General features: G+C 37.8%; 1 protein-coding gene across 1 annotated transcript in view; it reads left to right on the top strand.

The window, feature by feature from the left end:
• The window catches only part of LVRN (laeverin), an 83,364-nt gene that overhangs the window by 39,967 nt on the left and 16,422 nt on the right, over positions 1–26,975 (top strand). The window contains exons 6-13 of the mRNA XM_060091859.1: positions 955–1,068; positions 17,117–17,260; positions 18,254–18,319; positions 18,414–18,479; positions 18,900–19,072; positions 21,022–21,098; positions 21,704–21,843; positions 23,935–23,990. Coding sequence (XP_059947842.1) covers positions 955–1,068; positions 17,117–17,260; positions 18,254–18,319; positions 18,414–18,479; positions 18,900–19,072; positions 21,022–21,098; positions 21,704–21,843; positions 23,935–23,990 — 836 coding nt within the window. The remainder of the gene's footprint in view (positions 1–954; positions 1,069–17,116; positions 17,261–18,253; positions 18,320–18,413; positions 18,480–18,899; positions 19,073–21,021; positions 21,099–21,703; positions 21,844–23,934; positions 23,991–26,975) is intronic.

Genomic DNA, 26,975 nt, shown 5'->3' on the forward strand with positions numbered 1-26,975 from the left:
GTGACGTAAACAGGATTTATTTCATTAGATTTATATGCTTTTATGCTGTGATTTTAGAAGTTTAGTTATTTGATTTGCTGGAGATTCTCACATCTGCATTTTGACCTTTATAAATCAAGTTTGTCAAGAAAGACGTCATCTAAACTATGATATTGTTATCTTTTTGTTATATGGACTCCTAAGAAGTTTTGGAGAAGAGTGATTTACTGGGATTGAATAACACCCTGTTACACAGTCAACACATACTTTCACAAGTTTTGATCAGTCACCCAAAGTGTCATTTTTTATTATAGCCTAAATGACACATTGTTTTGGAATACAGGCTGCTATTAGTACATCACAGCTGTTATACAAGAATTTGGTTAAAGACCAGGATGTGGATTTGTTGGTTTTGGAAATTATTGTGTTTTTCTTTCCTGATTCTATTTATCATCTGTTTGACACTTTCTTTCTGTTAAGCTCAAATAGAAAATAATTATAGCTGTACCACTTTGCAGAACATATGAATACTTGAGTGATTTTTACATGGTGCAGATCAAATCATGTCCTGAAAACACAATCATTGCTTACAGCAAGATCCTAATGTAGTCTGTTTAGAGGTATAAGATTCTGTAATTAGTAGGTGCTAAGTAAACTTTCAGGACTTCTGCTTTAACTTAACTTTGGGGCAAAGTGGACAATTTAAGAACTGCTACTCTAGCTTACCTTATTTTTTAACATCACAATTTTAAAACAAAAATTGCTTTCAATCATTGGATGTGAAATGATTATTTTAGAAGAAATACATGACTGACATCTCTTCAGGTTAAAACAACAACCTCATTTTGGAGTCCTGTTTTCAAGTTTGTCACTGATAGCAAAATGCATTTAATTTTGTCTTTGACCTTTCACATGCAATTACAATAAATATTACTTAAGTTGAATTTAAGAATTTTTTTTTCTCAACTCCAAAAGTGGTTTGGAAACTTGGTTACCATGAATTGGTGGAACAATATCTGGCTCAATGAAGGTTTTGCATCTTATTTTGAGTTTGGAGTAATTAACTACTTCAATCCTAAACTCCCAAGGGTAAGTAGTTTGTTAATTATAATTTTTTCCCTTAATTATAAAAGTAATGCATGTTTATTGTTGAAAGTGTGTAAAATACAGAAAAATATAAGGAATATTAAATTATCTGTAATACCAGAGATGATCAATTTTATCTTTTTGGTATATTTTCTTTTTCCAGACTTTTGTTATTATAAATATTCCTAAAAGAGAATTACACAGAAATGTGCAATACCCTTTCTACTTCATACTATATCAAGAGCATTTTCACAAATCATTAAATCATTTTTGAAAACAAGATTTTTAAGGGTTGCCTAATATTTTATCATATCACCTTATAAGGTGTATATATGTAATATTTCCCTACTATTAGATTTTAGGTTATTTTCATTTATTTCTACCTAGACTAAATTTTAAAGCACTTGTAATCAGTAGTCTATGGCTTTAATGATAAGAATGTGCTATATTATATACTATAAATATTATATATTATGTTACATATAATATAGCTGATATTACATATAATGCTAATAGCTGATATTGTATCTATTATAGCTGATATTCTTTTGCTGTTTTGAGTAAATAATAATATGGAAAAATAAACTTATGGATGTGCAAATCTGATTATTTCAACTGTAAGTTATGGTTCTAATATTTTATTTAGAGTAATTAGGTAGTGCTTTCAGAATGGCATGATAAAGCCATATTGATTTTATTTGATTTAGGTGTTTAAATGTTTAGATTTAATACCATCTTTTGACACAGACCTCACTTTTGCACTCCAAGCCAGGGGTCCTTTCTCCCCCTCTGTTCCTGCCTCCTGCCATCCCTCTGATGCTCAGAGCTGCTGTTTCTGCTGCTCTTTGCTGGCCTCTCTCTCATCTCCCCTCCCAAGTGTTTCCAAGGCTCAATTTTTGGCCTCTTTCCTCCCTTCCCTACCCTCGCTCATTCAGAGTATATTGACATTTGAAATGCTGATCTCCACTGGCCAGATCTTCTTTACAGGCTAAATTTATTCACTTTGAAGGAGAGTCTAAGATTGTGTTCTTTCTATTATATTTGTTGTAAATTTTCTTTCTTATGAAAGGAGGGAGATGGTAGGTAGATATTTGGTTTATGTTGATTAAAAGATTGGCAGAATAAAAAGTTGACAGACCTCTCTTGGCGCCACAGAAACTTGAAAAAAAAATCCTTTTTTACCTGTTTGTGAAATTGTAGTTTCTGGGAAGCACTGATGTAGCAGCCTCTTACTGCCCCAGTTCCAGACCACCCACTCTGCCCTTTGCAAACATCCTATAAAATGCCCACCATCACATAGTCCAACCATTCTGCAGTACCTCTGCTCTTCCTCCCCTGGATTGGACATCATTATATAGATCAGCAGAATGACGTATCGAAAAGTTAATTGACTCGCCCAAGGTCATTTGCCTGATTGAGGCAGAACTGTGATTACATTCCAGTTACCTGGGTCTAGTCTGAAGATGAGGATAATGATGATAATAACAATAATACTGTATTTACCATTCACTGAGTACTTAGGATTTATCTGCCTGGTAGTGTAAGTTCCATACATATATCATCTTACTCAATCTTCAAAGTAATCATATGAGTATAGTTGTTATTTTTTCTATTGAGGAAACTGAGGCATAGAATCATTAGGTAAGTTATTCAAGGTCTCACACTTATTAAAGGTCAGAGATGAGAGTCAGTTCCAGGTTTCTCTAACCACAAAGCCCATGCCTTTAACCACTGTGCTCTGCGGAGAAAACACCTGGGAGTGTTCTAGTTCTCAAGGAGCTCATGGTGTGTGTGTATATGTTCATTATATGACTCTTTTCATATACATAAACTTTATACACATACAGTAAATCTCAGTTGTCTTCAATAGTCCTTTCCATATACTCTATACCTACAAAATTGTTTATATCTCTCTTTTATAAAGTAACATCTACACATGGTTAGTGTCATCTATAACTGGTTTTGAAAGCATTTGGTTGTATTCCAAATTAACTCTGTGCTGAGTCAATATGGAAAGAAATTGCATTCCCATAAAACAATTATATTCACCCTGTATGTCCTTAATTGAATAGACTATACTATCAACATCTATCAGTTACCTCTTAATGCAACTAAAATGGCTAAGATATTACCATATCTGGAAACAGTGATGAAAACATATTACTAATGTCTTTGAAGCTAAGATGGTAAGCTTATCCTCTCTTTTACCATTTAGTTATTTCTTTTTGTCATTGATTCTATTTTTGTTTGTTTTATTATTTTTTTTATACAGCACATTCTTATTAGTTATCCATTTTATACATATTAGTGTATATATGTCAATCCCAATCTCCCAATTCATCCCACCACCGCCTCCACCCCCACCGCTTTCCCCCCTGGGTGTTCATACGTTTGTTCTCTGCATTTCTGTCTCAGTTCCTGCCCTACAAACCAGTTCATCTGTACCATTTTTCTAGGTTCCACATATATACATTAATATACGGTATTTGTTTTTCTCTTTCTGACTTACTTCACTCTGTATGACAGTCTCTAGATTCATCCACGTCTCTACAAATGACCCAATTTCATTCCTTTTTATGGCTGAGTAATATTCCATTGTATATATGTACCACAACTGCTTTATCCATTTGTCTGTCGATGGGCATTTAGGTTGCTTCCATGACCTGGCTATTGTAAATAGTGCTGTAATGAACATTGGGGTGCATGTGTCTTTTTCAATTGTGGTTTTCTCTGGGTATATACCCAGTAGTGGGATTGCTGGGTCATATGGAAATTCTATTTTTAGTTTTTTAAGGACTGTCCGTACTGTTCTCCATAGTGGCTGTATCAATTTACATTCCCACCAACAGTGCAAAAGAGTTCCCTTTTCTCTACACCCTCTCCATCATTTGTTGTTTGTAGATTTTCTGATGATGCCCATTCTAACTGGTGTGAGGTGATACCTCATTGTAGTTTTGATTTGCATTTTTCTAATAATTAGTGATGTTGAGCAGCTTTTCATGTGCTTCTTGGCTATCTGCTATGTCTTCTTTGGAGATATGTCTATTTAGGTCTTCTGCCCATTTTTGGATTGGGTGGTGTTTTTTTTTTTTTTAATTTTTCGCCTTGTAACAAATTTAATCAGTTATATATATACATGTTTCCATATCCCCTCCCTTTTGCGTCTCCCTCCCACCCTCCCTATCCCACCCCTCCAGGCGGTCACAAAGCACCGAGCTGATCTCCCTGTGCTATGCGGCTGCTTCCCACTAGCTATCTACCTTACGTTTGGTAGTGTATATATGTCCATGCCGCTCTTTCACTTTGTCACAGCTTACCCTTCCCCCTCCCCATATCCTCAAGTCCATTCTCTAGTAGATCTGTGTCTTTATTCCTGTCTTACCCCTATGTTCTTCATGACTTTTTTTTTTCTTAAATTCCATATATATGTGTTAGCATACAGTATTTGTCTTTCTCTTTCTGACTTACTTCACTCTGTATGACAGACTCTAGGTCTATCCACCTCATTACAAATAGCTCAATTTCATTTCTTTTTATGGCGGAGTAATATTCCATTGTATATATGTGCCACATCTTTATCCATTCATCCGATGATGGACACTTAGGTTGTTTCCATCTCCAGGCTATTGTAAATAGGGCTGCTATGAACATTTTGGTACATGTCTCTTTTTGAATTATGGTTTTCTCAGGGTATATGCCCAGTAGTGGGATTGCTGGGTCATATGGTAGTTCTATTTGTAGTTTTTGAAGGAACCTCCATACCGTTCTCCATAGCGGCTGTACCAATTCATATTCCCACCAGCCGTGCAAGAGTGTTCCCTTTTTTCCACACCCTCTCCAGCATTTATTGTTTCTAGATTTTTTGATGATGGCCATTCTGCCTGGTGTGAGATGATATCTCATTGTAGTTTTGATTTGCATTTCTCTAATGAGTAAAGATGTTGAGCATCGTTTCATGTGTTTGTTGGCAGTCTGTATATCTTCTGTGGAGAAATGTCTATTTAGGTCTTCTGCCCATTTTTGGATTGGGTTGTTTGTTTTTTTGTTATTGAGCTGCATGAGCTGCTTATAAATTTTGGAGATTAATCCTTTGACAGTTGCTTCATTTGCAAATATTTTCTCCCATTCTGAGGGTTGTCTTTTGGTCTTGTTTATGGTTTCCTTTGCTGTGCAAAAGCTTTTAAGTTTCATTAGGTCCCATGTGTTTATTTTTGTCTTTATTTCCATGTCTCTAGGAGGTGGGTCAAAAAGGATCTTGCTGTGATTTATGTCATAGAGTGTTCTGCCTATGTTTTCCTCTAAGAGTTTGATAGTGTCTGGCCTTACATTTAGGTCTTTAATCCATTTTGATCTTATTTTTGTGTATGGTGTTAGGGAGTGATCTAATCTCATACTTTTACATGTCCCTATCCAGTTTTCCCAGCACCACTTATTGAAGAGACTGTCCTTTCTCCACTGTACATTCCTGCCTCCTTTATCAAAGATAAGGTGACCATATGTCCGTGGGTTTATCTCTGGGCTTTCTATCCTGTTACATTGATCTATCTTTCTGTTTTTGTGCCTGTACCATACTGTCTTGATTACTGTAGCTTTGTAGTATAGTCTGAAGTCAGGGAGCCTGATTCCTCCAGCTCCATTTTTCGTTCTCAAGATTGCTTTGGCTATTCGGGGTCTTTTGTGTTTCCATACAAATTTTGAAATTTTTTGCTCTAGTTCTGTGAAAAATGCCAGTGGTAGTTTGATAGGGATTGCATTGAATCTGTAGATTGCTTTGGGTAGTAGAGTCATTTTCACAACGTTGATTCTCCCAATCCAAGAACATGGTACATCTCTCCATCTATTTGTATCATCTTTAATTTCTTTCATCAGTGTCTTATAATTTTCTGCATACAGGTCTTTTGTCTCCTTAGGTAGGTTTATTCCTAGATATTTTATTCTTTTTGTTGCAATGGTAAATGGGAGTGTTTCCTTGATTTCACTTTCAGATTTTTCATCATTAGTATATAGGAATGCCAGAGATTTCTGTGCATTAATTTTGTATCCTGCAACTTTACCAAATTCATTGATTAACTCTAGTAGTTTTCTGGTAGCATCTTTAGGATTCTCTATGTATAGTATCATGTCATCTGCAAACAGTGACAGCTTTACTTCTTTTCCAATTTGGATTCCTTTTATTTCCTTTTCTTCTCTGATTGCTGTGGCTAAAACTTCCAAAACTAGGTTGAATAAGAGTGGTGAGAGTGGGCAACCTTGTCTTGTTCCTGATCTTAGTGGAAATGGTTTCAGTTTTTCACCATTGAGGACGATGCTGGCTGTGGGTTTGTCATATATGGCCTTTATGATGTTGAGGAAAGTTCCCTCTATGCCTACTTTCTGCAGGGTTTTTATCATAAATGGGTGTTGAATTTTGTCAAAAGCTTTCTCTGCATCTATTGAGATGATCATAGGGTTTTTCTCCTTCAATTTGCTAATATGGTGTATCACGTTGATTGATTTGCGTATATTGAAGAATCCTTGCATTCCTGGAATAAACCCCACTTGATCATGGTGTATGATCCTTTTAATGTGCTGTTGGATTCTGTTTGCTAGTATTTTGTTGAGGATTTTTGCATCTATGTTCATCAGTGATATTGGCCTGTAGTGTTCTTTCTTTGTGACATCCTTGTCTGGTTTTGGTATCAAGGTGATGGTGGCCTCGTAGAATGAGTTTGGGAGTGTTCCTCCCTCTGCTATATTTTGGAAGAGTTTCAGAAGGATAGGTGTTAGCTCTTCTCTAAATGCTTGATAGAATTCGCCTGTGAAGCCATCTGGTCCTGGCCTTTTTTTTGTTGGAAGATTTTTTATCACAGTTTCAATTTCAGTGCTTGTGATTGGTCTGTTCATATTTTCTATTTCTTCCTGATTCAGTCTTGGCAGCTTGTGCATTTCTAAGAATTTGTCCATTTCTTCCAGGTTGTCCATTTTATTGGCATAGAGTTGCTTATAGTAATCTCTCATGATCTTTTGTATTTCTGCAGTGTCAGTTGTTACTTCTCCTTTTTCATTTCTAATTCTATTGATTTGAGTCTTCTCCCTTTTTTTCTTGATGAGTCTGGCTAATGGTTTATCAATTTTGGTTATCTTCTCAAAGAACCAGCTTTTAGTTTTATTGATCTTTGCTATCGTTTCGTTCATTTCTTTTTCATTTATTTCTGATCTGATTTTTATGATTTCTTTCCTTCTGCTAACTTTGGGATGTTTTTGTTCTTTTTTCTCTAATTGCTTTAGGTGCAAGGTTAGGTTGTTTATTCGAGATGTTTCCTGTTTCTTAATGTGGGATTGTATTGCTATAAACTTCCCTCTTAGAACTGCTTTTGCTGCATCCCATAGGTTTTGGGTCGTCGTGTCTCCATTGTCATTTGTTTCTAGGTATTTTTTAATTTCCCCTTTGATTACTTCAGTGGTCACTTTGTTATTAAGTAGTGTATTGTTTAGCCTCCATGTGTTTGTATTTTTTACAGATCTTTTCCTGTAATTGATGTCTAGTCTCATAGCATTGTGGTCGGAAAAGATACTTGATACAATTTCAATTTTCTTAAATTTACCGAGGCTTGATTTGTGACCCAAGATATGATCTATCCTGGAGAATGTTCCATGAGCACTTGAGAAAAATGTGTATTCTGTTGTTTTTGGATGGAATGTCCTATAAATATCAATTAAGTCCATCTTGTTTAATGTATCATTTAAAGCTTGTGTTTCCTTATTTATTTTCATTTTGGATGATCTGTCCATTGGTGAAAATGGGGTGTTAAAGTCCCCTACTATGATTGTTACTGTCGATTTCTCCTTTTATGGCTGTTAGTATTTGCCTTATGTATTGAGGTGCTCCTATGTTGGGTGCATAAATATTTACAATTGTTATATCTTCTTCTTGGATCGATCCCTTTATCATTATGTAGTGTCCTTCTTTGTCTCTTCTAGTAGTCTTTATTTTAAAGTCTATTTTGTCTGATATAAGAATTGCTACTCCAGCTTTCTTTTGATTTCCATTTGCATGGAATATCTTTTTCCATCCCCTTACTTTCAATCTGTATGTGTCTCTAGATCTGAAGTGGGTCTCTTGTAGACAGCATATATATGGGTCTTGTTTTTGTATCCATTCAGCCAATCTGTGTCTTTTGGTGGGAGCATTTAGTCCATTTACATTTAAGGTAATTATTGATATGTATGTTCCTATTCCCATTTCCTTAATTGTTTTGGGTTCGTTATTGTAGGTATTTTCCTTCTGTTGTGTTTCTTGCCTAAAGAAGTTCTTTTAGCATTTGTTGTAAAGCTGGTTTGGTGGTGTTGAACTCTCTCAGCTTTTGCTTGTCTGTGAAGGTTTTAATTTCTCCATCAAATCTGAATGAGATCCTTGCTGGGTAGAGTAGTCTTTCTTGCAGGTTTTTCTCCTTCATCACTTTAATTATGTCCTGCCACTCCCTTCTGGCTTGTAGAGTTTCTGCTGAGAGATCAGCTGTTATCCTGATGGGGATTCCCTTGTGTGTTATTTGTTGTTTTTGCCTTGCTGCTTTTAATATGATTTCTTTGTGTTTAATTTTTGACAGTTTGATTAATATGTGTATTATGTGTATTGGTGTATTTCTCCTTGGATTTATTCTGTATGGAACTCTCTGTGCCTTCTGGATTAATTAACTATTTCCTTTCCTATATTAGGGAAGTTTTCAACTATAATCTCTTCAAATATTTTCTCAGTCCCTTTCTTTTTCTCTTCTTCTTCTGGAACCCCTATAATTCGAATGTGGGTGTGTTTAATGTTGTCCCAGAGGTCTCTGAGACTGTCCTCTGTTCTTTTCATTCTTTTTTCTTTATTTTGCTCTGCATCAGTTATTTCCACTATTTTATCTTCCACCTCACTTATCCAGTCTTCTGCCTCAGTTATTCTGCTATTGATCCCATATAGAGTATTTTTTATTTCATGTATTGTGTTTTTAATCGATGCTTGATTCATCTTTAGTTCTTCTAGGTCCTTGTTAACTGTTTCTTGCATTTTGTCTATTCTATTTCCAAGATTTTGGATCTGGGAAATAGAATCTTGGATCATCTTTACCATCATTATTCTGAATTCTTTTTCAGGTAGAGTGCCTATTACCTCTTCATTTGTTAGATCTGGTGGGTTTTTATCTTGCTCCTTCTCCTGCTGTGTGTTTTTCTGTCTTCTCATTTTGCTTATGTTACTGTGTTTGGGGTCTCCTTTTTGCAGGCTGCAGGTTCGTAGTTCCCGTTGTTTTTGGTGTCTGTCCCCAGTGGCTAAGGTTGGTTTAGTAGGTTGTGTAGGCTTCCTGGTAGAGGGGACTAGTGCCTGTGTTCTGGTGGATGAGGCTGGATCTTGTCTTTCTGGTGGGCAGGTCCACGTCTGGTGGTGTGTTTTGGGGTGTCTGCGGACTTTTTATGAGTTTAGGCCACCTCTCTGCTAATGGGTGGCGTTGTGTTCCTGTCTTGCTAGTTGTTTGGCTTAGGGTGTCCAGCACTGTAGCTTGCTGGTCGTTGAGTGAAGCTGGGTGCTGGTGTTGAGATGGAGATCTCTGGAAGATTTTCGCCGTTTGATATTATGTGGAGCTGGGAGGTCTCTTGTGGACCAGTGTCCTGAAGTTGGCTCTCCCACCTCAGAGGCACAGCACTGACTCCGGGCTCCTCAATTTGGGATGATGTGTTGTCTATTCATATATTCCACAGATGCAGGGTGCATCAAGTTGATTGTGGAGCTTTAATCCGCTGCTTCTGAGGCTGCTGGGAGAGGTTTCCCTTTCTCTTCTTTGTTCTCACAGCTCCTGGGTCTCAGCTTTGGATTTGGCCCCGCCTCTGCGTGTAGGTCGACGGAGGGCGTCTGTTCTTCGCTCAGACAGGACAGGGTTAAAGGAGCAGCCTCGTCGGGGACTCTGGCTCACTCAGGCCGGGCGGGAGGGAGGGGCACGGAGTGCGGGGCGAGCCTTTTGGGAGGTCTGGGGTCTTCTGCCAGCGTTCAGTAGGTGTTCTGTAGGAGTTGTTCCACGTGTAGCTGTATTTCTGGTGTATCCGTGGGGAGGAAGGTGATCTCCGCGTCTTACTCTTCCGCCATCTTACCCGGAAGTCTTGGTGGTTTGTTTTTTTAATATTGAGCTGCATGAGCTATTTATATATTTTAGAAATTAATCCTTTGTCCATTGATTCGTTTGCAAATATTTTCTCCCATTCTGAGGGCTGTCTTTTCATCTTGTTTGTAGTTTCCTTTGCTGTGCAAAAGCTTTTAAGTTTCAGTAGGTCCCATTTGTTTATTCTTGTTTTTATTTCCATTACTCTAGGAGGTGGGTCAAAAAAGATCTTGCTGGAATTTATGTCAAAGTGTGTTATTCCTATGTTTTCCTGTAAGAGTTTTATAGTGTCCAGTCTTATATTTAAGTCTCTAATCCATTTTGAGTTTATTTTTGTGTATGGTGTTAGGGAGTGTTCTAATTCCATACTTTTTTTTTTTTTGCGGTACAAGGGCCTCTCACTGTTGTGGCCTCTCCCACTGCAGAGCACAGGCTCCAGATGCGCAGGCCCAGTGGCCATGACTCATGGGCCCAGCCGCTCCACGGCATGTGGGATCCTCCCTGACCGGGGCACGAACCCGTGTCCCCTGCATCGGCAGGCGGACTCTCAACCACTGCGCCACCAGGGAAGCCCTGTTGGAAGATTTTAATCACAGTTTCAATTTCATTACTTGTGATTGGTCTGTTCATATTTTCTATTTCTTCCTGGTTCAGTCTTGGAAGGTTATACCTTTCTAAGAATTTGTCCATTTCTTCCAGGTTGTCCATTTTATTAGCATAGAGTTGCTTGTAGTAGTCTCTTAGGATGCATTGTATTTCTGCGGTGTCTGTTGTAACTTCTCCTTTTTCATTTCTAACTTTATTGATTTGAGTCCTCTCCCCCTTTTTCTTGATGAGTCTGGCTATGGCTTATCAATTTTGTTTATCTTCTCAAAGAACCAGCTTTTTAGTTTTATTGATCTTTGCTCTTGTTTTCTTTTTTTCTATTTCATTTATTTCTGTTCTGATATTTATGATTTCTTTCCTTCTACTAACTTTGGATTTTGCTTGTTCTTCTTTCTCTAGTTCCTTTTAGAAGTAAGGTTAGATTGTTTATTTGAGATTTTTCTTGTTTCTTGAAGTAGGCTTGTATTGCTATAAACTTCCCTCTTAGAACTGCTTTTGCTGTATCCCATAGGTTTTGGGTCATTGTGTTTTCATTGTCATTTGTTTCTAGGTATTTTTTGATTTCCTCTTTGATTTCTTCAGTGATCTCTTGGTTATTAAGTAATGTATTTTTTAACCTCCATGTGTCTGTATTTTTTACAGATTTTTTCCTGTAATTGATATCTAGTCTCATAGTATTGTGGTCAGAAAAGAAACTTGATATGATTTCAATTTCTTAAATTTACCAAGGCTTGATTTGTGACCCAAGATGTGTTGTATCCTATAGAATGTTCCATTAAAGTGTAATCTGCTCTTTTTGAATGGAGTGTCCTATAAATATGAATTAAATCTATCTGGGCTATTGTCACTTAAAGGTTGTGTTTCCTTAGTAATTTTCTGTTTGGATGATCTATCCATTGGTGTAAGTGAGGTGATAAAGTCCCCCACTATTATTGTGTTACTGTCAATTTCCTTTTTTATAGCTGTTAGCAGTTGCCTTATGTATTTAGGTGCTCCTTTGTTGGGAGCATATATATTTATAATTGTTACATCTTATTCTTGGATTGATCCCTTGGTCATTACGTAGTGTCCTTCCTTGTCTCTTGTAACATTCTTTATTTTAAAGTCTATTTTATCTGATATGAATACCGCTACTCCAGCTTTCATTTGATTTCCATTTGCATGGAATATCTTTTTCTAATCCCTCACTTTCAGTCTGTATGTGTCCCTAGGTCTGAAGTGGGTCTCTTGTAGACAGCATATATATGGGTCTTGTTTTTGTATCCATTCAGCGAGCCTGTGGCCTTTGGTTGGAGCATTTAATCCATTCACGTTTAAGGTAATTATTGATATGTATGTTCCTATTACCATTTTCTTAATTGTTTTGGGTTTGTTTTTCTAGGTCCTTTTCTTCTCTTGTGTTTCCTACTTAGAGAAGTTCCTTTAGCATTTGTTTTACAGCTGCTTTGGTGGTGCTTAATTCTCTTAGTTTTTGCTTGTCTGTAAAACTTTTGATTTCTCCATCGAATCTGAATGAGATCCTTGCTGGGTAGAGTAATCTTTGTTGTAGGTTCTTCCCTTTCATCACTTTAAATGTGTCATGCCACTCCCTTCTGGCTTGTAGAGTTTCTGCTGAGAAATCAGCTGTTAACCTTATGAGAGTTCCCTTGTATGTTATTTGTCATTTTTCCCTTGCTGCTTTCAATAGTTTTCCTTTGTCTTTAGTTTTTGCCAATTTGATTACTATGTGTCTCGGTGTGTTTCTCCTAGGGTTTATCCTATATGGGACTCTCTGCACTTCCTGGACTTGGGTGGCTATTTCATTTCCCATGTTAGGGAAGTTTTGGACTATAATCTATTCAAATATTTTCTTGTGTCCTTTCTGTCTCTCTTCTCCTTCTGGGACCCCTATAATGTGAATGTTGTTATGTTTAATGTTGTCCCAGAGGTCTCTTAGGCCGTCTTCATTTCTTTGCATTCTTTTTTCTTTGTTCTGTTCTGCAGCAGTGAATTCCACCATTCTGTCTTCCAGGTCACTTCTCTGTTCTTCTGCCTCAGTTATTCTGTTGAATACTGATTCCTTCTAGTGTATTTTTCATTTCAGTTATTGTATTGTTCGTCTCTGTTTGCTTGTCCTTTAATCCTTCTAGGTCTTCGTTAAACATTTCTTGCATCTTCTCGATCCTTGCCTCCAATCTTTTTCTGAGGTCCTCGATCATCCTCACTCTCATTATTCTGAATTCTTTTTCTGGAAGGTTGCCTACCTCCACTTCATTTAGTGGTTTTTCTGGGGTTTTATCTTGTTCCTTCATCTGGTACATAGCTGTCTGCCTTTTCATCTTGTCTATCTTTCTGTGAATGCAGTTTTCGTTACACAGGCTGCAGAATTGTAGTTCTTCTTGCTTCTGCTGTCTGCCCTCTGGTGGATGAGGCTATCTAAGAGGCTTGAGCAAGTTTCCTGATGGGAGGGACTGGTGGTGGGTAGAGCTGGCTGTTGCTCTGGTGGGCAGAGTTCAGTAAAACTTTAATCCACTTGTCTACTGATGGGTCAGGCTGGGTTCTCTCCCTGTTGGTTGTTTGGCCTGAGGCAACCCAATACTGGGGCCTACCCGGCTCTTTGGTGGGGCTGATGGCGGACTCTGGGAGGGCTCACACCAAGGAGTATTTCCCAGAATCTCTGTCACCAGTGTCCTTGTCCTCATGGTGAGACACAGCCACCCCCCGCCTTTGCAGGAGACCCTCCAACACTAGCAGGTAGGTCTGGTTCAGTCTCCTATAGGGTCACGGCTTCTTCCCCTGGGTCCCGGTATGCACACTACTTTGTGTGTGCCTTCCAAGAGTGGAGTCTCTGTTTTCCCTAGTCCTGTCAAAGTCCTGCAATCAAATTCTGCTAGGTTTCAAAGTCTGATTCTCTAGGAATTCCTCCTCCCGTTGCTGGACCCCCAGGTTGGGAAGCCTTACATGGGGCTCAGAACCTTCACTCCAGTGGGTGGACTTATGTGGTATAAGTGTTCTCCAGTTTGTGAGTCACCCACCCAGCAGTTATGGGATTTGATTTTATTGTGATTGTGCCCCTCCTACTGTCTTATTGTGGCTTCTCCTTTGTCTTTGGATGTGGGGTATCTTTTTTGGTGAGTTCCAGTGTCTTCCTGTCGATGATTGCTCAGCAGGTAGTTGTGATTCTGTTGTTCTTGCAAGAGGGAGTGAGAGCACATCCTTCTACTCTGCCATCTTGAACCAATGTCCCCTTATCATTGATTCTTAATCACTCTTTTCTGAGTGTACATTTCTCAATCCCATGTAGAGATGAGTGAAATATAACCCTTGCCAGAGGAGTATCAGATCCTGGAGCTTGAGAAAATTGCCATGAGCTTTGTTTTTTTAAAGGCTTAAGGCCCTGTTTCAATGATCTTCGAGAGATCAAATCTTTGGCTTCCTTTTAATCTAGTCATTAGATTGAAATTGAGTAGAGAGCATCACAGAACCATATGCAGAAAAAATTTCCATTTTTTCTAACTGGTCTAATTTCAGCTGAAAATTATTACAGTATGAGATGAATGGGTCATGGTCAAGGATTCAGAACATTCCAATTGGTTTCTTGATCTCTGAAGCTCCAGCTCTGACATTGCTACTCACTGACGTTTTTCCACCCCTCTTCTGCCTGGTCTAAGGAAGCAGCAGTCATGGTGGAGGGAAAGGGCACACAAGGGCCTTGCAGCCTGTCAGACCTTGCTATGCTTTTATGATCATTGTAAGCTGAGGCAAGTAGCTGAACATTTCTGAGCTTTCATTCCTCATCTGTAAAATAAGTTTTTTACAGTCATTCAATAGATTATTGAGTATCTAACAGGCACTGTTGTGACAGCCACCATTTTACTAAGCACTCATTATGTGCTTATAGAGTATTGCATACATTATCTAACTCAAGCCTCCAAACAACTCTGAAGAAAAAATAATAATAGTATAATCACAGTAGTGGTTGTGCCAGTCACAGTGCTAAAAATTTTATGTAAATTAATTTAGACCTGATAATAATCCAGTGAGGACAGTGTTGCTTCCTGCATTTTCGGAGGTGAAACTGAGTTTCAGAGTGATGAAGTTGGTTGCCTTTTATGAGTCACACAACTCCTAAGAGGCTGCAGTAGGATTCAAACCCAGGCAGCTAACTCCAAAGCCTGTGCTTTTAACCACATTGATATTCCATACAAATTTATTATCATAAATACTGTTATATTTCTTAGGATAATAGTAGATTTAATAGAAACAGGTTTTGTTCTCTGGGATCTCACAGCTTGCAGGAAGAAAGTAATGGTGAGTGTCTAGAATCGCTTTATCCAATCACTCTATGCAGTAGCTAGATAATGTTTTTTTAAAAGCTGGTATTACTTTTTACGTAGAGTTTCCCTTCAGGGGTGGAACAGGCTGGGATGAGCATCACCTTATGGGAGGCCCAGAGTAGAAAAACCTGAGGGATGTTGAGGAAGAGGTGTTCGTCTCATTAGTCACAGTTATCTTGTGTGATTCTGATGAAACCAAGAAGATTATGTAAAACCTTATACCAGGCAGGCAGAAGAGAGACAGACAATCCATTCTGAGAGAGAAAACCCCCACAAAATATAGAAAACGCTATATGTACAAAAATGTTCATCAATACATTTTTTATAACTGCAAAAAAACAAAAACAAAAAACAAAACTGGAAGCAACTTAAATGCCTAACTAATAGGGAAATGGTTGTCAACTATGGTCCATCGACCTTATGGGGTATTTTACAGCTGTGTATTTATTTATTTTAATGTTTTGCTTTTGCAAAAGTTATATCTGCAGTACTTTGAAAAGAAGAAAATCATCTGTGATTTGACCACCCTGTGATAACCATGATTAAGGTTTGGTTTATTTCTTTCCAAGTTATATTTATTTCACTTACAATGCAGTGGCCATTATTAGGAATAGTTACAAAGATAAGACAGCAAAATTTCTCAATGAATAATATAATAAGTAAATTAAAAAGGTTGTTTTTACAAATATGAGAATAAATAAATAGATAGGAAAAAAGATTGGAAAGAGCTGGACTAACAACATCCTAATGGGAGTTATTGTAGGGTGTGGGCTTATGGGTGTTTTTTATTTTTGCTATTTTCTTCATTGTGTTATGGGTCAACAGTGCACACTCTCAAGAGCTCTTGGCTGTTAAATTAGTAAAATCTATACTTAATGAATAAGGTCAGACTTAGGCAGATGTCTCCTCTAAATCCTTGCTTCTCAAAGTGTGATTCTCAAACTAGCAACATCAGCATCACCTGGTAGTTTATTAGAAATACAGTCCCCAGCCCAGACCAACTGTTAGAATATGAGTTTGACAAAATTCCCAGAGGATCCTTATTGACATTAAAGTTTGACATGCATTGCTCTAAATGACAGGCTTTCTCATTTGGGGAAGAGCAGAGTTTGATGATAGCTTAACCAAAGTATTAATAAATCTAAACATAATGTTTAGGAGAGGGTTGATTGGAACATTGGCAAATGGAAGCAGGGCAGAGTTTGAAAATTTATCTGACACTGTTGAGGGGTTAGAGAGTCAACTTGGGGATCCTGGCAAGAGTCACTAGGGAGCTGAGACTTCATGTAGATTACCAAGTGCTCGCCCGGCTCTCCAGGGTATGAGTGAGCTGTCCCTGTAGTTTCTCCACTGCCCTTTCTTTGGCTCTGTCTTCCCAGGTACCTCTTGACTATTCTTTGGTTTTCCTTCTAGCTTTCCTTCAGAAAGAAATGGCCCTTGTCATGAGTCTAAGAGAGATCTAGTCTTTTGGAGAGTTCTGTACTTATTAAAATATAAATAATTGCCATCTCTTAATGCATGGGTATCCAGTCTGTGGATTTATTTCTAATAACTAATATTACATCAGCATCATTGTGAATTTGTAAATCTGGCATGCTTTTGGTTTATAAATGTCCATGTAACAGAGACTGATAAATTTTAAGGGATTGCTAATAAAATTACCGATAAAATTCTAGAGGATTAAAACCACCTAGAGATGCTGTTACCTGGAGGACCTGTCTGGGTGGCCAGGAACCTCTTTAGGGCAACGTAGAGGTCTCTCTTGGAAACCACATTAACTTTTGTAATTGATTTTTTTTTATTGAAATAAAAAAGCATACCAAATGGGAAGGAAAGTATCTTAGAGTTTTGTTATTCAAGGAATCCTAACTTATTTGGCCCATTGTAGCCCAAAGGGTACTTCTCAATTATTGATTTTTCCCTTCTTCAGTGTTAGTTTTTGAAAGTATTTTAGGAACATTGAACTTTGTGTTTCTGTTACACCTCAGAAGTTAACGTGGCTCAATGTTTTCCTTTTAGAATGAGATCTTTTTTTCTAACATTTTACATGGTGTCCTCAGAGAAGATCACGCCCTGGTATCTAGAGCTGTCTCCATGAAGTTGGAAAATTTCACAGAAACCAATGAAATAAACGAGCTCTTTGACCTATTTACTTACAACAAGGTAAAATCAGTTACACATTTACATTTGTTCTATACTCTTGCAGAAAGCTACATAAAATGGATTCTAAGCGTCCTAGACTAATGTGCTACTACACAACTTTGGTACAAAAACCTTAATATTATTCAGTAGATGGATTTCAGAAAACATGGTTAAATCAGTTCTTATCTAGTAAATATTAATCAACTACAATAGGTGCTCAGTATCATCTACCTTTATTAATATAGACTTAGCTTGCTACTTTTAAGGTGAACCCTTCTGCTTGGTGGAAATTTGTTCTTGTATCGACTGCAAGAAGAGCACACAACATAAAAGTTGTGAGTTAAGTTTTATTCAGGAACCTTACTGAGGACTATAGCCCAGGAGACAGCCTCTCAGAGTGCTCTGAGAAACTACTCCAAAGTGGTAAGGGAGGGGCCAGGATATATCTGAACTTTTTTTGCTGGGAAAAACATGCAGTCAAGCATAAAAAGCTTACTGCTAATCACAAGGAACAGACATCTCAAGTTAATTTTAGTGCTTTTCTGTATACAGAAAAATGTAAAAATCTGGGGTCATTGAAATTTTTCCTTACATATACATCTTAACTATCTAGGGGCCAGTATATTCAAAGCACAGAATGCTTCCTGTTTTTCTCCATCCTGAATTCCCCCCAGGGTGCACTTTCAGTGGGCATCTGCAGTGGCTAATGGCTGATCCTTGTAGAACTGGAATGGCAGGCAACGTTTTTTTCTTTACATTTGCCGTATGAGTATCTCAGTTTAAAAACTTTTCTGTGCCTTGAACTCTTTATATGTAGGACATTTTCTCATCTTTTACCTATTAATTAGTGACAGTCTCCTATTTTATTAGCACATTTGGGGACAACCCAGACATTCAACTAAAGTGCACAATGCAATCAGGAGCACAGCCCAGAATCTTGCTTATCAGAATGGAATGCATCAATATTTAGATACCGAATTTTGTTTAAATAATGGACAGCTTCTTATGTCTTAGGGAGCGTCTCTGGCCCGGATGCTTTCTAGTTTCTTGAATGAGAAAATATTTATCAGCGCACTTAAGGTGAGTTTACAAAATTGTTGTTACCTGGAAAACAGTAAACATAAATTGCTTTGGCATGTTATTTATCTTAACCTTAACTTTTCTATTTTGACAGTCATATTTGGAGACATTTTCTTACTCAAATGCTGAGCAAGATGATCTATGGAGGCATTTTCAAATGGTAATTCTCTCACTTCCTGCCATGTTTTTGCTGAGTTGTTTTGTAAGATCGGGAGGCCATGTGTGTATGGTAATGACACAGGAAAACCATCTTTCCTTGTTTGTGACACTCCTTTAAGTCAGGAGTTGCTTCTTTAGTCTTCACCACTATATTCCCAATGCCCAGAAGAGAGCCTGCATATGTTAGATCCATAAAAAAATGTGTTCAGTGAATGAATGAATGAGTGAATGAATGCACTAAGGAACCATTCATATATAGAGAGTTGAACAGAATTAAATTTGGTCCAGAATATCACCCACTGGGAACTATTGTACCATGTAAATGAGGAAGAGAATAGCTATGTAGTTTCTTTTAGGAGATTGCTACCTCAAAAGATTTTGATGATAAATATCTGCTTTTGTGATGATTTTTTTAAAACAGGCCATAGATGACCAGAGTAAAATTCTTTTGCCAGCAACAGTAAAAAGTATCATGGACAGTTGGACACACCAGAGTGGTTTTCCAGTCATCACCTTAAATGTATCTACTGGCGTCATGAAACAGGAGCCATTTTATCTTGGAAAGGTTAAAAATCAGACCCTTCTAACCCACAAGTAGGTAGATTTACTCCTCTGTCTTCACCTTCCTTGGGATTGAGCTCTGATCAAATGGAAACCAGCCTGTGGGTGAGGAAACATAACCCCTACTGGATACACACCCTTCCATGGGGTGATTCTGGGATGGTGACTGAGTGCTCCATGCAGGATGTCGCTGGCGTGCTGGGATGGGGCCAAGCCCCTCATGTGCTGAGCAAGGCCAGAGACCTGCATTTAGGGATTCAAGCACGGCCCCTCTCCTGTGATATAGGGCCACACCCATGACCAAAGCTTTGGGTGTTATGCATTCTCTTCTCTCCTTTAGACAGAGGTCATGAATTACTTGGAATTCTGTGTGAAAGGCAGTAAAATAGAGCCTGAAATGCCTCCTGTTAGTTAAGAAGAAAGGGGATCCTGTTGCAATGTTGTCTTCCCTTCCCTAGAAACGGAACTGAATGGTGACTGTATCCTTGAGGAATAATTCTGTGCATGTCTGCCCATGCACTTATCTGTGCTTTTGTAGCCATACCTAAAATGTTAGAATTATAGATCCCAAATTCAAACCTTAGGTAAGTCTTATTCAAAATCTCTGAGTTTCAGTTGACTTATCTATAAAGTAAATGTAATAACATATATACCAGGGGATTGCTTTAGAAGTGAAATGGAATAATAAGTATAAAGTGGCTTAGCATTCATCACTTTCTCCTTCCCTTTCCTTCTCTATCTTGTGAGATAATTTTCAACTGTTTTTTTAAAAATAAATTTATTTATTTATTTTTGGCTGTGTTGGGTCTTCGTTGCTGCGTGTGGGCTTTCTCTAGTTGTGGTGAGAGGGGGCTACTCTTTGTTGCAGTACACGGGCTTCTCATTGCGGTGGCTTCTCTTGTTGCAGAGCACAGACTCTAGGCTCATGGGCTTCAGTAGTTGTGGCATGTGGGCTCCATAGCTGTGGCTCACAGGCTCTAGAGCGTCGGCTCAATAGTTGTGGCGCACAGCTTAGTTGTTCCACGGCATGTGGGATCTTCCTAGACCAGGGCTCAAACCCGTGTCGCCTGCATTGGCAGGTGGATTCTTAACCACTGCACCACTAGGGAAGCCCTTCCAACTGCTTTTGATAAAAGTTTTTATCCTCAGATCTCATTATATTAGGTATCAACACAAATGAGTAATTAATTTTCGTATATCACCACCAAAATTTTCAAGTTATCCTACTCTTTCTTTAAAACCCCAGGGGCGGGAACAGGAGAACTGCAGGTCCCTTCTCCCTATATTTCATGACTTGTGAGAAGAGGTGGCCTTAGCTATCACATAAACAGAGACCCTCAGTTCAAAGTCTGAGAAACCAGACTTGTGAGCGTTTGAGCAAGATTGGAAATATTGCCCAAATTCCAAGTAGTGTGTCTCTTTAGATGACTTATGTCCTCCCTGTGGTCAGCGACTTCATCCAGATCATGTCCACCAATGTGGGAAGAATGCCAGCATTCAGTTAATATGAGTAATCTGGCTGATTTTTGTTGAACACTTTTCAGATGAGGAGAAAGCTTGAGGTGGAGAAGCATTTTAAAATGTTTGTCAAGCATTTTCTTCTTAACTGATTATTCAACTCTCTTGGCACAGATGGCTTTGGGTCTGTCTGTAGCATTTGAATGACCCCTGAGTAAGGCCAGGTGGCTGTAATTTAATATAAACAAGACTTGAAAAGTTCAGATACAGGAGAGTCTTGGTAGCTACCTTAAGTTATAAAAAGAAGCAAATCTCTAAGACACAACAAGAGAGTAAACAAATAGCCAAAGCAAAACTGACTTGTGAAACAACCGTGAATAATTCTAAGAGCAAAGTCCTGCATATCCACAAGGAATGACCAAAGAATTTGAGTTCTGTTATTTTATCATCTTATTTAATATTGGCTCAGAGCTGATATTTTTATGTGTGAACATTAACTGAATTTTTCATTTTTTTCCAAAAAGTGACACATGGATTGTACCTGTTCTTTGGATAAAAAATGGAACTACACAGTCTTTAGTCTGGCTAGATAAAAGCAGCAGTAAGTAACAAATTTTTTAAAATATCTTCACATATATACGCAAATATATATGTGTATGTATATATATATGTGTGTAAACATATATATATATGAAGGCAGAGACTAAAATGTTGACATGTCTATCTTTTGAAAAGCTATCTTGTTTTTTTCTTTTTTTCTTTTGCGGTACGCGGGCTTCTCACTGTTGTGGCCTCTCCCGTTGCGGAGCACAGGCTCCAGACGCGCAGGCTCAGCGGCCATGGCTCACAGGCCCAGCCGTTCCACGGCATGTGGGATCTTCCCGGACCGGGGCATGAACCCGTGTCCCCTGCCTCGGCAGGCAAACTCTCAACCACTGCGCCACCAGGGAAGCCCCAGCTATCTTGCTTAAAACTAAAATATTGTATCATTCTTGTTGAACATAGAGCTTTAAAGAGAACTTTCTAATCAAAAGCCATTATATGTGAAAAAATATAATTATGTGGTAAGATCAATACGTATTTTACAATATCTTTACTTTTTGTTTTATTGGACTTACTGTTTAGAATTAAGAGGGTGTAGTACAGACATGTAGTAAAATATTCTTTAAATGTACCATTTCAAACTTTCCACCTGTTTCTTTGTAGAAGTATTCCCTGAAATGCAAGTTTCAGATTCTGATCATGACTGGGTGATTTTAAATTTGAATATGACTGGATATTATAGAGTTAACTATGATAAATTTGGTTGGAAGAAATTAAATCAACAGCTTGAAAAAGATCCTAAGGTAAGGTTATTGTTTTACACCTTTTATTAAATATCATTAATATTACACTCTAGCCTTTAGAGGTTGAGCTTTCATTAACCTGTCTGGTGGGAACCTGACCCCTGTTGCCACCCCTCACCCCAAGGCATACTGGATTTTTTTTTCTTATTCTTAGAAAGGAGAGGTTTTGGTTGAATGCATTGTGTTTTTGAACATTAATCTCACTTTTCCACAATAATTTTACCTTTCTAGGTAAAAAATCAGAAAAATTTCCCATTAACCATTAATTTTGTGATCTTAGGCAAGTTAAATGTTCTGCTTCAATTTCTTCACTTTAAAATGGGAAAAATATCATATATTTCTTATTCCTTATGAGGATTAGAGATGATGCAAGTAAACATATACTTAAAATTTCAAAGCCCATAATAGGTGCCTGTACATATATGCTAGAAAATGTTAATTTTCTAAAAACTGTATTTTCACCCTCCCTCAAAGGAGAGAATTTAATTCACCAGGTATCAGTAATAATCCAATATTGCTTTAAGTTGTAAAACAACTGTAAATTATTATGCAATATAGAAATATTAAAATATTGGCCAGCTCTTATCAGTCAGGATTTAATTGGTTGAATTAGACCAAATCTCCATTGGTGCAGATGGATGCTGGCTTAGAGGTCTATAGAGCTGGCTCTGCTGTGAAATCTTGGGCTGTTCATTTAGTCTCTATTCATAAAACTAGAGAGTTGAACTAAAAGATATCTTAGGTGTCTCTCTCTTCAAAAGTTCTGTGAGTCACATAGCAGCCTCTCTGGCAGAAGAGGCAGTGCACGGCATACTGGTCCAGAGCTCGGGTTCTGGGTCAGGTAGACTTCTGTTCATATTTTTGTCCATCATTTACCAGATGTGTGACATTGGGCCTCTTGTTTGCTCAGTCATGCCTTGGGTTCCTTATCAGTGTAAGAATGGGTGTAATAGACCTTAAAGGGTTGTTGTGAAGATTAAGTAAGGTGATGTGTATATTATGTTTAACAGAGACCTGACACAATTTGGGCATTCAGAACATGATCAGTAATTTTAAAAAATTATCATTGGTCTTTTGAATAAAGGTACCAAAAACAGTTATAATAATACTTTATTTAAAAATCTTTTTCAGAGTAGCTAAATTCTTTTTAATTTCTAAGGGCAGTCTTAGCCATGGAAGCACTAGGTCATGCCATGATAGCTATGATTTCTTGAAACCCTTGTAGATTTACTTATTGAAAAACTGGGGTCAATTATTCGTACAACATAATTGCTGAGCAAATAAAACATTTCTATTATTAATATTAATCTAGCAAATGTAAGTGTTATTATTACTGCCAGAAAAGATATGCAGCTACAACAAAGGAAAGGATTAAGCTTGGCTTGTTCAGATGCTTAAAGGGATGTTGTGAAGATAAATTTTTTGGGACCACATATATGAACATGCTGGGAGGGGTATTGAAGGACTGCTGTAGGAAACTTTGGGCACCCTTAGGACACAAGCTGAGACAGAGTCCTGTGGCCTGACAACGCCAGGGAGCTCAAACCGAAGCCTGAGGAGTTAGGTTGGCAGTTGACTCCTGCCTTTTCATGATTCAAAGGGCTCTGTTGGTGGTATTGTGTCAAATTAGTAAACTCTTGAGAAGAAAGATACCATTGAAAAGAGTACCTCACTATTGCCAAAATAGTGCTAAGTAATATTCTCTAAGGCTTCCTATGCCAAAAAGTCCCCTGACAACAATTTGGACATTGTGATACAGTTTAATGTATACTTTCTGTTTTGGAGAGGCCCTTTAAACTTGGCTTCCTGTTTTATTTTTTAACATGCTGTTTTTCACAGAGTATTTTGGCAAAACTCTCAGCCATATTTAAGCCTTATGATTGATGTCCAGAGGGATCACTTATCAAAAGCAGATGTATAATAAATAAATTATGGGAACTATCCTTAGAAATGATCATTTCTCTGTACATAATTCACATGAAAGTGCTTTGTAAGCAGCAATGATCTTTAATGTTGTTATTATTTTGAAAATTATTTTTTCACTAAAAATATTCTCATCTTTTCCTGAACATTTTTGGATCTCATTTGCAGGCTATTCCTGTTATTCACAGACTTCAGTTGGTTGATGATGCCTTTTCCTTGTCTAAGTGAGTATATTTTCCTCTGTCATCATTTTAGCGTGTACCTTGAGAAATTCATAAAAATAATAACCTCATCACTATGAACTTGGTTCTTTAGTATATACAGGCCCTAACTTATTAAGATTAGGATCAAATTCTGTGGTTATTATGGAATTTATGATATAAAAGTTGCTAGAATATGCAACAACATGGATGAACGTTGAGGACATTAAGCTATGTGAAATAAGCCAGGCACAGAAAGACAAATACTGTATGTTTCCATTTACATGAGGTACTTAGTAGTCAGAATCAGAGAGACGGAAAGACTGCTGGTTGCCAAGGGCTGGTGCAGGAGGGTGGGAGGGGGGAATGGGGAGATATTGTTTAATGGGTACAGAGTTTCAGTTTCACAAGATGAAAAGAATTATGGAGATAGATAATGATGATGGTTGCATAACATTATGAATGTATTTTTTAAAAATTTTTATTGGAGTACAGTTGATTTACAATGTTGTGTTAGTTTCTGCTGTACAGCAAATTGAAACAGTTATACATATGAATGTATTTAATACTAGTGAACCATACACTTTAAAACGGTTAAGAAGAAAAATGTTATGTGTATTTTGCAACAATAAAAAAAATTAGAAAAAAAGGCAATTCAAAAAAGTCATTATCAGGATAAGAGCAATAACATCTACTACTATTAGAAATGAAAGCCACAGAAAACAATGTTTTTTATAACAGTTTGACAAGAAGGAATATGTTCTTTCTCAAGTCAAAACTTGGTAGTTAATTATATGAAAGTCGTATATTTTCAATCAAATTAACTTTGGTATAATAAGGTTTAAACTGATTATGGAGAAATTTTGAAAGACTCTTAAAGGAGCAGCAAAGAAAATTCAATGTTTTATAAGGAAGCCCTGGGCTTCCCTGGTGGCGCAGTGGTTAAGAATCCGCCTGCCGGGCCTCCCTGGTGGCGCAGTGGTTGAGAGTCCGCCTGCCGATGCAGGGGACACGGGTTCGTGCCCCGATCCCGGAGGATCCCACATGCCGCGGAGCGGCTGGGCCCGCGAGCCATGGCCGCGGAGCCTGTGTGTCCGGAGCCTGTGCTCCGCAACGGGAGGGGCCACAGCAGTGAGAGGCCCGCGTACAGCAAAAAAAAAAAAAAAAAAAAAAAAGAATCCGCCTGCCACTGCAGGGGACAGGGGTTCGATCCTGGTCCGGGAAGATCCCACATGCCACGGAGCAACTAAGCCCGTGCTCCACAGCTGCTGAGCCTGCGCTCTAGAGCCCACGAGCCACAACTACTGAGCCCGTGTGCCACAATTACTGATCCCGCACACCTAGAGCCCATGCTCTGCAACAAGAGAAGCCACCGCAATGAGAAGCCCGCACAACACAAGGAAGAGTAGCCCCCGCTCGCCACAACTAGAGAAAGCCTGCGCGCAGCAACAAAGACCCAACACAGCCAAAAATAAAATAAATAAATTTGTAAAAATAAATAAATAAAATAAAATGCCTTTCCATGAGGAAAAAAAAAAAAGGAAGCCCTTAAAGGAAAACCTTTAGAAGGATGCAGTAGAGATGATGTAAATAGAAAAAAGTAATAGTGTTTAAATATTTATAGGATTATTGCAAAATGTATAAGGATCATTATTTTTAAAATCTCGATCAAGAGTAAAAACTTAGGTAAAATACAAGTGATTCAGACTTGCATTTGTAAAGACTGTTAAATGTTTAAATGTATAAATTTAGGAAGATTGTAGAAGATGTGTCCATATTTTTCTTAGATACTGGAAGTTAAGGAAATAAAGTAATTGATGTATCCAAAAACAATGTTTCTGGAAATAAATAGACTATCAATTAAGATTTTGAAGTGATTTTTGTTACCCAATGATGATGACTGTAGGTATAATTTTAATGGGCCTGAATTTTAGTGTATTACAGAATTATTGATTTCATTTATATTGGATTTACTCAATATAAGCTCTGCTGATAAGTTTCTAACCAGGAAAATGAATATATGTTCAGAACTTAAATTCCAGACAGTAAAATTAAGGAGTACACATAATAAATGATGCAGTGTGTTCTCTCTTTCTTTGGCCTGTTGTATTTCTTGAATGAAGGTCTGCATATTTTATCCTTCGTTTTTTTACTACTTTTCCCCCATGTGATGTACAGCACATTTCCCCACCCACTACTTTTCTGAAACATTTCTCTAAGATGATCATGACTTTATACTGTTAACCACAACCTCCTGCAAACTTCTTTTTTGACTTCCTGAGGCTCCAATATGCAAACCTAGTTCTCCTCCAGGATCTGACTTCTCTTTTTCTTGCTGCCGTGAGCATTCTTAAGACCAATCATGGTTATGTTATTTTCTTCTATCTTTCCTCTGGATAATTCATGCCTTCTGATGGTTTCAGTGATCATTTTATTATGTACATGTACAGTGCCTAGCAGATATCAGGTACGCAATAAATGTTTATGAAAGGATATGTTGATGACTTCTAAATCTAGATGTCTATTTGTCTCCTCCTGTCTTCTGTTTATCCTGTGGTCATTTAAATTCAGTACCTTAAACACTGAACTTTATTTCTGTCTCTAAATTGCTCCTGCTATCAATTTCTCTCTGTCTGTCGAAGCTACTACTACTTTTCCCATCCCCACACTTGAAACATCAGAGATGTCCTTGACTGCTCTCTCTCTCTCTCCATCTCCTATCAAGCCATCATATCTTATCTATTCATTCTGGGGTTCTGGGGAATGTCTTTTGGATTCTCACCTCACTTACCACCTTCACTGCTTCCATGCTAAGCCAAGCTTTCATCACCCTTTGCCTAGCCTATTGCATTAGCTTCCAGCCTTTAGTCCTTTAGAATTCTATTTATATTAGAATTCCATTCTGTTTTCTGCAGCATAGTTGCAACAAAATTTTAAGGTATTGATTTCATGATGTTACCCCGGTTGTTTAAACACCTTCCCACCACATGTAAACTCTTCATCCTGATA

The sequence above is a fragment of the Mesoplodon densirostris genome, chromosome 3, assembly GCF_025265405.1.
Source record: "Mesoplodon densirostris isolate mMesDen1 chromosome 3, mMesDen1 primary haplotype, whole genome shotgun sequence".
In the NCBI taxonomy this organism is placed as follows: Eukaryota; Metazoa; Chordata; class Mammalia; order Artiodactyla; family Ziphiidae; genus Mesoplodon; species Mesoplodon densirostris.